The sequence below is a fragment of the Fusarium odoratissimum genome, assembly GCF_000260195.1.
Source record: "Fusarium odoratissimum NRRL 54006 unplaced genomic scaffold supercont1.10, whole genome shotgun sequence".
NCBI classification, from domain to species: Eukaryota; Fungi; Ascomycota; class Sordariomycetes; order Hypocreales; family Nectriaceae; genus Fusarium; species Fusarium odoratissimum.
Window position 1 is genome coordinate 823,121 of NW_022158696.1, and position 14,125 is coordinate 837,245.

At 53.0% G+C, this 14,125-nt stretch overlaps 1 protein-coding gene across 4 annotated transcripts; it reads right to left on the reverse strand.

Moving 5' to 3' along the window:
- Positions 1–158: 158 nt before the first annotated feature.
- Positions 159–13,598, reverse strand: FOIG_07198 (uncharacterized protein). Of its 4 annotated transcripts, XM_031206638.1 has the most exons (4): positions 12,886–13,182; positions 12,711–12,821; positions 12,558–12,639; positions 159–12,494 (listed from the first exon to the last, which is right to left on the reverse strand). In XM_031206638.1, the coding sequence occupies exons 2-4, from the start codon at positions 12,735–12,737 to the stop codon at positions 391–393; spliced, it is 12,213 nt and encodes a 4,070-aa protein (XP_031063757.1). In that variant the 5' UTR covers positions 12,738–12,821; positions 12,886–13,182; the 3' UTR covers positions 159–390. The 4 variants fall into 4 exon arrangements, with proteins under 4 accessions (XP_031063757.1, XP_031063756.1, XP_031063755.1 ...); XM_031206637.1 differs by having other exon boundaries at positions 12,711–13,598; XM_031206636.1 differs by having other exon boundaries at positions 12,558–12,821.
- Between the last annotated feature and the right edge of the window lie 527 nt (positions 13,599–14,125).

The following is a 14,125-nucleotide window of genomic DNA, read 5'->3' on the forward strand; positions in this document are numbered from 1 at the left end:
CACTTAAACATCTGCCAAACAAACCCAATCCCAACAATTCCCCGAGTGCGTCGCCAATACAGCCACAGAATGCCTATACCAAGTCCACCCGGCCATATTGCAGCCAAGGTTCCCTCAATTCCGTAAAGTCATTTGAAAAGAGGCGACAGAAACAGCACTCCGATGACGAGCACATATCTCTTTCTTAAATAAAACGAATCATAAATTGTCGTCAATCTATATGGCAATTATGGCGTGAGAAAACGTGCCTGTCGTGCTTCCAGAGAAATCATATCATCATGTCAACAAACCCAAAAACCTCCCTTATCGTCACATACATACGTAAAGAATATCATCAAACTACAAAAACCGAAGTGAAGACAATCTGTCCCTTCTCTCGTTCTTGGCTGTTCAAGACTTGCTAAACAGCTTCTTGAACGCACCTTTGATACCCGATGGCTTCTTATCTTCCTCCCTCATTTGCGCTCTACGTCGTTCTTCGTGGCGTGCTTTGCGTCGAGAGTCCTCCGTGTCCATCCTGACGTGTTTGACAGGTCGAGGCTCCTGTTCTCTGTCTCTGTCCCTATCTCTCGTCTTACTCTTCTCCCTGTTTCTCTCCCGTTCCCTGTCCCTGTCTCGAGTTGGTTCAGGGGCAGGCTCCTCACGAGGGCGGCGCGAGGATCGAGGACGTGGTTCATCGGTAGAAGGGCGAGTGCGTCTATGACGTGTTGAGGACCTTTTAGGTGAGTCCTCCAGTGGGGCCTCCCTCGTTCGTTCCCTGACAGGTTCGGCGATCACGGGCTCCTCACGTGGCGGTGTGGTACTGCCCAGGACACCCTCCGAGTTCTTGACGGCAAAGAACTTCTTTTCAGGCACAGGAGCAGGCGGGACGGATTCCTCTCGAGGACGTTCCCTGGGTTCTTCATATCGAGGTCTCTCGGAATGGCTATGCCGACGCGAGCGGCGATGTCGTCGATCCGGCTCGGGTTCAGGCTGCGGCTGAGGCTGAGGCTCTGGTTCTGGTTCTTGTTCACGAACAGGCTCTTTGCCCTTGCTCTCCTTTTCCTCTCGATATCCCGAGGGTTCACGCCTTCCGCTAGCTTCCTCTCGTGCTCGCCGTTCTGCCCTTTCTGCTCTGCGTTTGTCGTGGGCAGCCTGTTCCTCAGGGGTTCGACGTTTGCGGCCAGAGCTTCCAGAACTATTGTCGGCAGAAAAGCCACTGTCTCGTCGCGGTGTTCTGGGTGGCGTGCCTGGAGGGCCCGATTCGACCGTGTCGGATCGATGGCGTCGATAAGGATGAGTACCAGATGATCGTCGTCTGCGCTCTCGGCCCTCATCCTCCTGGGGGGGAGGGGCACGTGAAGTTGGTTCTTCAGCCCTCCTATATTCACGTGGCCGGGAGTCCTCGTCTCGGCGATACCCTCTAGTTCTTGGCTCTTCGGGACCGCGAGAGCTCCTCAGTTTAGCGTCAGCTTCACCGCGTGAGTCGCGAGCTTGCGTTTCATCTTCTTCGCGATGGCGACGATATCGAGACTCGCCCTCGCGGTGAGACAGTCGGCGGTGACGGCCCTCGTCTTCCTCCCGAGGCCGATGAGCTCGCCTCTCGTCGTCGCCGCGATACCTGCGCTCCCTGTCCTCCTCACCACGGCTTCCGCCGGAGCGGTTCGAGTGATGAGAATGTCGGCGCCTACGATGTCTATCTCTGTCTCTATCGCTTCGCGACGAGTCAGATTCTCTGCTCCTATCGTCTGTAAACAAGTCAGCATTAGACTTGTGAAGTTCTTCGATCTCATCATCAAAGCTCCTCAAGGAAGGAGAAACGGCTGGAAAATTGTAATCATTGGGCTCGGCATCCATCTGATGCTCCAGATTAGGAAGCCCCCCGTTTCTTTGGTAAATGAAAGGTGAAGGGCTACCGGGAGGACTGAGGGCCTCTGCAGTAGCATATATGACTACGGCGGCGGCCAGCGTGTCCTCAGCACGTCGAATTGATGTCTTTCGTGTACGCCGTAAGGTGCGGGCTCGCTGTAGATCAATCATATCTGCATCTGGAATCACGATGCCAGGGCTCGGCGATCTCTGGACTTCAGCCTCAACAGTCGAGCCAGCTGAGGGGGCAGCTCGATACGCAGCATCTCGGAGCCCCTCTTCAATTGTGACTGCTGGATGCCTGAGATCGTGCCTCACATGGCCCGTGGACGACTCGCCTTCGGCCTGGAAAGAACGAGGTCTGGGGGCCTTTTCACTCCGCACTGCCGTCGTTGAAGGATCGCCTTGCAACTCCAAGGATCGATGCGCTAGCGGTGGACGAACTGGCACCTTGGCCGGTTCGCTTTCAGCACGAGGAGGCTGAGGCCGCTGAATAGGCTTGGTGTCTACTGGTCGGCTCGCGGCAGGGATGAAGATGGGATCCTTAGTGTAAACTTCTGTCACAGGACGAACCCTAAGTGATCTTCGTGGCCGCTGCTGTTGTGTCAGGAATGTCCGAGGCGGCTCGGCGCGGGACAGACGCGTCGATCGCGAGGCAGAGCTAGACCTCTTTGGACTCTCCGGTATACTAGCAACTGCTTTGCCTTTGTCGCGCGAAGGAATATCAACAACCTTGACAGCCATGTGTTCAGGTCGGACGAGTTCTAGAGGTTTCACCTCGGCGGCTTGCACGGGCTTTGGCTCCGAACCTTGAGTGTCATCCGTGTCAGGAGTCTTGACTTCGTGCAACATGTGATCAGACAAGTCTCGATGGGGGCCCTCCACTGATGGCAAACGTTGGTCTCGAAGGCCAACGAATGTGGTATAGTTATCGATTTGCTCTTCATCTGGACTTCTCTCGTTCAAGGCCCTAAATTCATCTTCGACTCCCCTCATTGTCCCTGATGAAGTTGCATAAGTAAGAGCCGGTGGCCCCTGAGACTCGGCACGGTGCACTGGTCGATCGCCCTCAGGTTCATTATCAGGCCACTCAGGGATTTCAGGAGTGGTTCTTCGAGTCCCGATATTTTCGGTCTCATGAGGTGGCATTACTTCAATATCAGTACCATCCACTCTAGCATTTTTGGCTTGACTTGTTTCTGCCTCAAGCGCTGGCTGTTCCACTACTTCAGGCGGATGTGGTGCAGAAATTCTGTCGATGCCAATGGGGGAGATTTCCCTCGAGGCAGGGAGGTCATCGTTACTCTCATCATCGGTGGCAGCTGTCGCAGTCGCCTTGCGATCCACTTCGTCATCTGTGGAACTGGCGATAGATCTGCTTTCGATTTGGAGTCCATCGTCAGAAGCGGCTGGCAGCTCGACACCCAACACCTTTTCCAAGGATTCGTGCTTATCCTGAAGTCCACGACCTTGAACTGTACGAGGAGTTTCCAACATCTTCTCGGAGTCAAGATAGCCGTGGTTTGGCTGGACGACAGATACAGCAGCAACAGATATTCCGCGGTGTTCTGGTTCATCACCAGTAGCAAAATGTGAATCGTCTTTGCCAGGAACTGTCTGTGGTAAGGACGATGGTTCAGTTTTAGCTTCGTTCTCTGTCCCTTCAACCTCGGATTCGCTATCGGCATCAGAGTGTTCAAGCGGTTTACGCGGGACTGCGGTGCTATCGAGCTGCTCCTCATCCACAGACCCAGGTGAGGAGGACCTAGAAAGATTGACGGATGATTTGGCTTCAGACGATGCCCCAGTCTGGGCAGTAATAGCTAGCTCTGGAATGGCAGTCTCAGGTTCCGGGTGCGGAAGACCATGGTGTGGAGAGTTGGGCTGGGGCTGATCAGAAGAAACGACTCCTTTTTGAATATCTGTAGCCATCGACAGTGATGAAGCAGAATCAGAAAGGTCCAGCTCCTCAGATTGATCTATTGCGCGATCTGGATTGTCTTTGGGTTGCTCATCAACGACTGCAAGGTTTGGATCTGTAGGTTCAAGCGGCTCGGACGGTTCCTCATCATTAGAAGGCGAGCCACGTCGAGCACCAGTGGTTTGCAACACAGAGCTTGGTTCCAGTTTTGGCGAGTTGGCCTTATGGACGATATGAGTTTGGTCTACATCAGACTCGTCACCATCCTCATTCTCGTCCTCGTCCTCGTCCTCGTCCTCGTCATCATCACCAAGAGCAAGCGCATGGGCTCCCACACGTAGGTCCTCTCTGGGACCATCTTGGGCTCTCGAACTCAGCGAATCGTTTTCATCAGAATCAGAAACATCCTCCTTGATGAGAGTTGATGAAACTAAGACTGGTGGAATTGGCTGTCTTTTGATAACAGGTTCGTTCGATTCCTGAACAGAGTCACCCGGTAAACTGATACCAGTTGCTGGCTGAGGTTCAAATTTAGGGCTGGTTTCAGAATTATCATCCTCTGAGTCATCCTCGGAACCGGAGTCATCAAGATCACTGATCTCTTCGGCAGCATCTTCCAATTTGATTGGTTCCAAGTGCAAAGCAGTAGCCGGCTCGTCTACCCCAGGAGAAACCGGCTCTGCCTGAACTTGTCGATTCTGGTGACCCTCAAGCGAGATTGCCTGGTCGATTGAGTTGGATCTGGAAGCAACACTCTGTTGGTCGAGGCTACTGATGTCATCATCTGAATCTTCGTCTGAAGCTATGGCTTTCTGAGAAATATCAACAGGTTCAGCGTCCGTGGAAGCAGATGGCCGATCTCCAGGTCCAGACTTGATTCCAAGAGCTTCATCTGGTGAACTGTCGCGTGAGATAGAATCAGAATCTTCAAGCTCTCCAAGGGTTGTCTCTTCCGTCAGACCACGTTTGCTGGGCTGGGTGGCGTCGTCCGGGATTTTAGCATTTTCTTGAGCTTCGGTGGCCTTGGCTACCTCTGATGGCTCTGATTCTCGGACGTGACTTGGAGTTGCAAGTTCTTGCATGTGTTCCTCCAATGTCGAAACATCATTGTCCACCGATTCAGCCTCTGAAATGTCTGATTCTTCTTTCTCTTGCCCTTCTGGCTCTGCACGCCTCATAGCTGGGTCTTGGGTCAACTCTCGCGACGTTTGCAACACGTTGTCAAAGTCGGTTTCCAGAATTTTGGGCTCATGAGAAGATGGTTCTGGCGTAGGGATTGGTTGTAGCAGCCCTGGAGATGGTTTATCGGCTTCTGCTTTGACGCGGCTGGCAGGGTCCTGAATCTCGAGAGGCTGCCGATGGAGCTCACTGGCGGCGGTGCGTGAGGGCACAGAGGTTTCTGAATCCTCATCAGAGATTACCGAAGCTGCCGGGGATGAAGATGTGCTGCGTGCAACTATGAATGGCAGGTCTGGCTCCATTATCCTAGATTTCTCATTTTCATCATGAGCGTCCTGGGCTGGCTTTGACTGTGATTCTTCGGCATGCGTCTCGCTCTCAGTCCCAGGCTGCTGAGGCTGGGGCTCAGCAATCGAAATTGGGTCTTGGAGGCTAATATTTACAGGTCTTTCAGTAGCAAATCCCCGGACGGCGCTCCGTGATTGGTCTGCAAGGCCCTGTTCGTGTGGAGCATCTGGTGTGGAGATTTTAGTGCTGTCATGGGCTTCGGTGGCTGGGGGACTCGCGGCCAGACCGGTATCATCGGTAGCGTCCAGGTCAATAGGCGTAGACAGAGGTGTCAGACCTGGTTGAGGCACATGTGCTGAGATCAAATTCTCTTGGACATCATCTAGAATCTCGGCCTTCGATTCTAGGGGTGCGGAATTATCTTCCGCTGCTGCATTGCTCCTTTTTTCGCCCGAGCTAGGCTCTTGTGACCCTGGCATCGTGGTTTCTGCAAGAGTTTGGTTATTCTGGTCGCCCGATGCTACAACCACTGGTAGCTGGCTCGGGTGGTGAGTGATTGTTTCGAGTGCTGTATTTTCCTCGCTGTGTGGAATCCCTTGATGGTGTTGGGTATCGTCTGAATCAAACTCCAAAACGCCGTTGCCCACCTCTTCATTCAACTCTGTGAAAACTCCCAAGTGTTGTGCAAAATCAATAGGGGTATCGTGTAATGAACCATGTTCCTCACCTTTTTTAGCCTGTCTCTTGTTACTTGGAATTGGCCCAAGGGTGTCTTTGCTTTCTTCATCTTCCTTAGCCTTGGCCTCTTCCTCGGCTGTGTCCTTGACTGGTTGGTCATCCTTCTTTTCTCCTTCGGCAGGAGGCTCATCAATAGGCTCATCTGGCGATTTGGCCGTGACGCCTTCGGGTTCTGGGGCCACTTCTTCAGCAGGCCTAGCTTCCTCCTCTGGTGCAAGAGGCTCTTGTGTTTCCGGTTTCGTCTCGTCCTGGGAGACCTTGGAGTCGTCAGCTGGCTTGACATCACTAGAAACTGCATCCCCGGTTGCTGCAGGTATTTGTTCTTGGGCTGATATCTCCTCCGGTGCAGCTGTATCCTCTGGCGTGGGAAGCTCTTCTACAGTTCCACCGGCGGTAATCTGATTGGTTTCTTCCTGCGCATCTGCGGGTGTCGCCTGTTTGGGATCATCTTCAGCCACGGCTGCGGCTGCGGGATCTTCCTCTGCTGTTTTGCCATCTTGGTCAGGCTTTTCTTCAGAGGCTGAGGGGTCCTCAAGTTGCTTGTCCTCGACAAGTGTAGCCTCTTCCTCTGGTTTGCTGTCAGCGGTTTCAGAGCCTTTCTCTGGCTCGTCTTGAGCTGCCAGTGCCCCCTCCGCCGGTTGATCTTCAGGTGCTGCTTTCTCCTCGGACGGCTTGATCTCTGCCTCCGCCCCCGCTTCCGCCTCTGCCTTACTCTCCTGGGAAGAAGATTCTGTAACGGGCTCGGCTTCTTGAGATTCACCAACGGCAGTAGGCTTCTCCGCTGGTGTCTCTTTAGTGGGCTCTTCTTCCTTGGGTTCGTCGCCAGTAGATACTTCTGGGGCCAACTTGGTATCAGAGGGGCCAGCTTTTTCTTCTGACTTGTCGTCTGAAGTTTCATTGTCGATCGCTTCGGCAGCTTCCACTGGTTTGTCGTCAGTAGTAAGGGTATCTACAGCTGACACCTCTCCAGCAGGGTTGGTTTCCTCCTTGGTTCCGTCTTCAGCCTCCGGGGCGCTAGTTCCTGGTTCCTCTTCAGAGGTTTGAGTAACTGCATCCGTCGCCGGTTCCGCAGGTTCATCATCAGGTGCCTCATTTGGTAGATCGGTTGCAGTATCTGAGGACTTGTCCTTGTCCTTGTGATCAACAACAGCTTCAGATGCCTCCTCTGGATGTTCTCCCTTAGTTATTGCGTCGTTCTCCACTCCGACCGGCTCAAGCGCCTGAGGCCCTGTTTCTGTTTCCGCTTCCTTCTCGTCGGAAGCTTCAGAGGCCCCCTCTGTTTCGTGGCCGTTTGTAAGTGTTCCTGCAGCCTGTGTTTCTTCAGGGGTCCTATCTTCTACTTCTTCTGGTCGGTTTGGCACAGTCTCATCTGTTGTTCCTGCCTCACCAGCTGCAGGTGTGACCTCCTTAGGATCGTTGTCGGAGACACTGGCACCATCAGCTGCCTGTTGTGCAGGCTGTGGCGCATCCTGTTCTTTGTCGTTCAAGGCAGATTCATCTTGGTCTGGGTTGCTGACGGAAAGTGCTGATTCATTCTCCACCTTCTCATTTGAACTTGGTGTCTCTTCAACCGGGTCGATCCTCTCTTCAGTAACGGGTTTTTCAGATGCTGATGGCTCTTCCTTAGAGGTCGAGGTGCTTTTGACTGATGTCGTGTCGTCTTCTGTTGGGATTGCTGGTTCTCGAGTCTGATGGTCATTTTCGTCGGGTGTGCTTTCGCTGGTGCCCTCTGCTTCTTTAGTAGCTTCAGTGCCACCTGTTGATATATCTTTTGTGACCTCTTCGACATCTTCCTTTGGAGTAACCTCTACCTCGGGGCTCCGGGTTTTGCCGTCCTCAATATTGACTTCAGCCTTCGCCTCATCAAAATTGGATACGCTAGGAGTGCTAGAATCCTTATGATTCTCCTCGGGGTCTCCCTGGGCGTCGATGGTTTCGTTTGGCGTCTCTAACTCGGGATCTTTATCTGCGGCAGGCTCAGGAGTATCAGCAGCAGCAGGCTCAAGAGCAGCTTCGTTAGACGTATCTCCCTCGTGGGGGTTTAGCTCTTCTGACTTTTCTCCTGGAGTTTCTGCGTTGACCTCAGGCACTTCAATCGTTTCATCCGCTGTCTTTGGCGCCTTCTCGGCGACTACATCGGACGATTCCTTTTCAGTATCATCTGTTGATTTCTCTGCTGGCAGTGGTTCAGTCGCATCACCAGTGGGAGTGTCCGGTTCACCGACTTCCTGTGTAGAGATGTCTGGAACAGGAGATTCATCCTTTGGCTCCGTGGCTAGGGGTCCAATAACTTCTCCTTCAGTCACTACTGGCTTATCCATCTCGACCGCTGCTGGTTCTTGCACAATAGTTTCAGCCATCAAGTCACTTTTCGTGTCCATACCATCCTCAGGTGGCTGTGTTGTCACTTCGGGAGGATTGTCACTGTTGTCTGCTTCCTTAGACGCAGCTTCAGGCTCGCTCTTTTCCGCCAAGCTGTCGCCCTTCGCCTCCGTAGCTGCATCTTCAGGCTCAGCGCCCTTTACTGTAGCATTCGTATCAGGACTGACGGTTGATTCGGGTTCTGCAGCCTCTTTTGGATTTTCTGTAGTAGCATCAGGTTGTTCGTTCTCTTTTTCCTGTGGCTTCGATGACTCTTCCTGGGTCTCCCCAATCTCGCTAGTCTTGGACTCAGCTGGGTCCAATTGCCTATCCGGGACGTCATCACTCGAGCTACCACTTTCCAGTGTCACTCCAGCTTGTTCCGTCTTGAGATCAGCAGCAGCTGGCTCACCGCTCTCAAGTTTGTCAGAGTTATCGTCTTGGGAAGCTTCGGCTGGGGTGGTTTCGGCAATAGGCACACTTTCGAGCTTCGATTCATCAACAATTGAATTGTGTTCGGTCGATTCACCATTCTTGGTCTCTGTCTCTGAAGCGTCGAGTTCTTTATTGCTGGGGTCGTCTGTAGGCGCGTCCTTAGTCGGCTCAGCATCAGGTTCGGCCTTTTGCGTTTCCTGCTTTGTAGGGGCATCTTCAGCTTCAGGCGAGATCATGTAGCCGTGTTCTACATCACTGCCAGCTTTCGCGGTCGTATCAATAGCCTCCTCACTCTTTTCTGTAGGTTCCATTGTGGTTTCCGGGATAGCGCCACTTGTGGTTGTAACGACAGTTGCCTCAGTCTCATTGGCCGCTTCCTCTCCAGAATCCGCCGGTTTCGCAATATCGGATTCACAGCTGCCTTCTGCCTCGATCGTGTCATGGTTTGCCTCTGGATCATCGGCAGGGCTAAGCTCAACGGGTAGCGATTCTTGTGGAGAGGCTTTGGGTTCAGTCTCATTCTCGGGAGGAATTTCGTGAGGCTCGATGGGAGATTCAACTTTAGCCTTGCTGACAGCTTCGGGCTCAGAAACAAAGTCAACCTCAGGCTCTATAGCCGATTCAGGCTTTACATCCTCCTCAGTCGCAGGCTCAGTCGAAGACCCGACTTCTGGTTCAAAAGAATCAGCTTTGGCGGCAGCAGACTCAACAGCAGGCTCGGGCTCGGGCTCGGGCTGGGGTGTTGCGACGCCACTTTTCCCGCCTTTCTTCTTCTTTTTCTTCTTATTCTTCTTTGCGGTCGTGGCAGTTGTGTCTTCAACAGCTGCTGCCTCTTCTGTCGGCTTTGTTGCCTCAGAGGCCTCTTCTTTGGATATTTCCTCCTTGGGCGATTCATCCTGAGTGATTTCTGCTTGTAGCCCAAGTACTTCAGCTGACTTGGCATCAATCACCTGGTCCTCTTCACTGGACTTATCTTCTGGCACTGAAGTTTCCTTGCCATCCGGTGAGGCAAGTTCCGTCTCAGGAGGCGAAGGAGCTTTGCCGTCGCCTAGCTCCTCGGCCTCTTCAGGGGGTGACTCATTGCCGCCAGAAGATACTTCGGTATCAACAGGAACAGCTGGAACTTCCGTTTCGACAGGCCTATCATCGACACCACTAGCTGTTGTTATATCTGTGGCTTCCTTTTCGCCAGGTGCTGTTTCCTCTGACTTGACAGGCTCCTTGTTATCTCCAGCGTCCTCTGGCGATAGTGTTCCCTCGGGAATAGACTCGTCCTTCTCGCCCGCAACAGCCTTGCTCGCCATTTCGGCTACTGAATCTTCAGCTGGTGTTTCTTTCGCCGCAGCATTGACTCCTGCTTCCACAGGACTTGTGTCTCCTGGTACCAAATCGTCTTCTGATTCGGCGGTCGGCTTGGTTGCAGCAACAGCAGAAGTGTCGGATTCCAAAGCTGCTACAGGAGTGGCAACTTCATTCCCCTCTGTGGCTTTATCGTCACTAGAATCGCTCATTGCTCTGGAAATCTCAGCTGCTTCTGCAGTCTTACTACCCTCATCAACTTTGGCAGCTTCAGGAGCAGCCTCTTCCGTGGACAGTGTAGGAGTAGGGTCTGGAACTGGTCCCTCCTCTTCAGCTGAAACTTCGCCAGCGTGATTTAGCTCAGAATCTGAGGGCGGATGCGGAGGTGAAGATGATGTCTCGTTTGCAGGCTGGGGCTCAACCTCGGATTGTAAGGCTTTGTCCTCTACTGGAATTTCGCCTGCAGACTTTGCTTCAGGCTTTGGGTCTCCTTCAGTTGTCGGTTCTTTAGCAGGTCCCAGATCTTCGGAAGAGGAAAGCGTGTCTTCTGCAGGGCTGTGTTCTGCTTCGGATTCCGCGACTGTTCCTCCTGCTGGGCTCTCGTCAGTGTGCTTTGAGTTCTCCTCAGGATTCGCTTCTTCTGCTTGGATCTCTTCCGTGAGCTTTGGTTCTTCAGTTGAACCTTCAACTACAGGGTTTGCTCCTTCTATTGAGGAAGCCTCTTCTACAGACTTGACTTCTTCTGTTGAGGTTTCCTCTGTCGGTTGTGGATCTTCCACCGGAGCTTCATCTGTAGGCTTCGCTTCCTCCGTTGGGGAAGCCTCTTCTGCAGACTTCGCTTCTGCTGTCAAGGTTTCTTCTATTGGCGTTGACTCACTGACTGGAGTCTCTTCTGTAGGGTTTGGATCCTCCACTGGAGCTTCATCTTCAGGCTTCACTTCTTCTGCTGGTGTAACCTCTCCTGCAGTCTTCGCATCCTCAGAAGGCTGAGGCTCCTCTCCGGACTTCGCTCCTTGAACCAGTGCCGCCCCTTCTGCGGAGGGAGGCGTCTCGTCCGCAAGTTTGGAATCAACACCAAGTTCAGGGTCGTTGCTCTTCTCGGCCGGATCAGCTGTCACGCTTCTCTCCCCTTCTTCGTCCTCTATGGCTTTTGATGGGTCGGGCGTAACGTCTTTGGAATTATTCGCATCTTTCGATGAAGAATGTGAGTGTTTGGACTTGTGATGATGAGATTTCTCGGCTTTCGCAGCTGCCTTCTTCTTCTCCTCTTTCTCCTTCTTTTCCTTCTCTTTCTTTTCCTTCTCCTTCTTCTTCTTCTTCTGACTTTTATTCAGAGGCTTTGTTTCGGCAGCAGCTGTAAGCTTGTCATCACCATCGCCATCCTTGTCTGGCGCCCCAGATGTTTCTGGCTCAAATGAGGTTTGGTCCTTAGCTGGAGGCTCTTCACCTGTAGAAGCCTCCTCTGCTTCAGGTACCCCATCTTTGGAAGGCGTTTCCTTAGTCGCCGGAAAATCTTCTTTGGGGGGATCCGTTGCAGACGAGTCTTCTGTAGCCTTCTCTGTTGGTGTGGGCTCTTCGAGAGTTTCCTCTGGAGCGGGTGCATCTTCTTTGACCAATACTTCGTCTGCCGTTGGAGTATCATCCTTTGGTGTCTCGATCGCAGGGTCTTCTAACTCGGGGGTTTCGACTGCGGACTTCTCGCCCGAAGTGCCTTCTTCGCTTGCCGGTTCATCCTTTGGCGTATCATCTGCGGGGTCTTCTGGCTGGGGCGCCTCTCCCTCTTCCTTAGGTGCGCCTTCTTGGGCTGGGGCTTCCTCTTTGACAGGTGTCTCATCAGCCTTAGCAGCCGATGTCTCAGTCGAAGGGGGGTCCTCCCTTTGGGATGCCTCCTCAGGGGATGTTTGTTCCTTGGGTGTCTCCTTGCCGTCAGTGTCCTTAGGAGCCTCCTCCTTCTCCTCGTCGTTCTTCGACGCCAGCTCCTCTGATGTTGTCTCTGTCTCGACAACCTCTTCTCCCACAGCTGGTGAGTCTTCGTTATTGGTCGTGTCCTGTGTTCCGGTCAATTCAGGTCCTTCAGTCTCCTCCTTTGCTTCCTCCTCTACCTTCCCCGCCTCCTTGCTCTCCTCGGCAGTTGGAGGTGGGGGAACTGGCACAGGAGGAGGAACTGGAAGAGACTTTGACTCCTTTTCCTTCTTCCTGCTCTTCTTGTTCTTCTTGCTGTGCGTTGTGGCTGCTGGGGATTCATCATCTGCTGGAGCTGCTGGAGGGTCTGGTGCTGGAGGCAGCACAAAGGCAGCTTCTGCAGCTGCAGCCGCAGCCGCCTTCTCTTTTTGCTTTTTTAACTTCTTCTTGTCTTTCTTTGAAGGTGGCTGTGATGGTGTAGGTGCTGTGGGCACTCTCATTAGTGATTGTTGTGTGTATCCGCCTGTAAGTGACTCAGTACAGAAGGGTCAAGGAAAGAAAACGATTGGCAATAAACCCAACTCACCTTCATATTCATCCTTTCCGGGATCATCCTCCGCATCTGAAAAGTCGGGTCTGGAGTATTGGACATTTGAGAAATCGGAGAACTGTACATGCCCCCAATCAATTTGTGTCCTACTACCAGGGTAATAGTCGTAGCCGTAGCCGTAACTCATACTTTCTCTACCTTGTCCGCACCTGACATTACGAAAAGATCTCAATGATAAAAATCCGGGGAGCAACTCTATTATCTTGCTTCTTGCAGCACGCCAGTCAGGCGATCGGGTAGCTGCAGTAGGGCCACCAAGTATTAGATTTCTCGAGGCCCTGAAGATGTTAAGCCTCCTACCTACCTAGGAAGTATGGGTCGGGGTATCATGCGGCGCACTGCAGGGCGCGACAGCTCAGCAAAAAAAAAAATGGCAAATACGTCTATTGGACGGCACCAGAAAACAGAAGGGTTGTGAGCTCAGTAACTTTGATTTGCGAAATGCAAGCCTCGGATCATAACGGGCGAACGGGTGGGAGGCCCGGAGAGGTCATTCACGAGAGGTATTCTTGAGGCGAACGATGGATGGGTCCATTTCCCTCAAGACAGGACTGCTGGAGAAAAAAGCATGCAGACCTGACAAAACCCAGTCTGATTGCCCAGTCCCCTGCTTGCGATGGGCCACAGGCGCCCAAACCCCAAGGATTACAGCGAGTGCTGCATCGTGCCCATGCGCAATTGGCCCATGCAGAGCCAACGCTGGCTGGCGCCACGTCGCTGGGGCGGTTGGGTTCCATGGACGTAAGTATGTATCGGTACAGTAAGGCGAGCCTAACGGGGCGGGCCATCAGAGGACTCGACGAGGTTGAACAATGATGCATTGATTTGACTTATCTGGCCAAGTGTCGATGAGGCCTATCGCGGCCCAATAATAAGGTACTGTACCCAGGCTCGGATAGCAGAATCAGTACGGACCTGCATGGACGGGCCGCTGCCAGCATGACAATCAAGCAACCTTGAGCCAAGCGGCACGAGTGACAGACAATCATGATGTGATGCGATGCGTACCAAGCGGGCAAGATTGCAATTGGGCAATAACTAGCAGACCAGCTTTGTGCAACACTGGCCAACTTGCCTGGTAGCATGGCGGATATCAGAGCCTGCAGAGGCCGTTGTCGTCCACCGCCAGCTGCAAAGACGTCTGGACCAGCTTCAATATCGAAGGTTGTCCGGACCCGCCATCCCCACGCCAAAGGCCGCTCCTAGCAGGCGGATCCCGGTACGGGCCTCACCAGGACGTCCCGGATGGAGGACGACATCTCAAAACCTTGGATGACTCGGCAGGTCGATCGATGGTGGATGGCTGCAACTGAGCGGTTTAGTTGCTTCAGATGTGCAACGTGGCTCGCTTCTGAAGCTTCTTCTGGCAGACCCATTATGCATCTCGATATCGGAAGCCCTCGGGCCTCAGATGTAGGCCATTCCCCCTTGGTGGGGGCAATTCATGTCAATCATTGTCAATACCCAGCATTTTCATAAACGACCTGGTTACAACGCATATCTCTCGATGAGATGGCGCCCAACTCATCTCACACCTGCTTCTG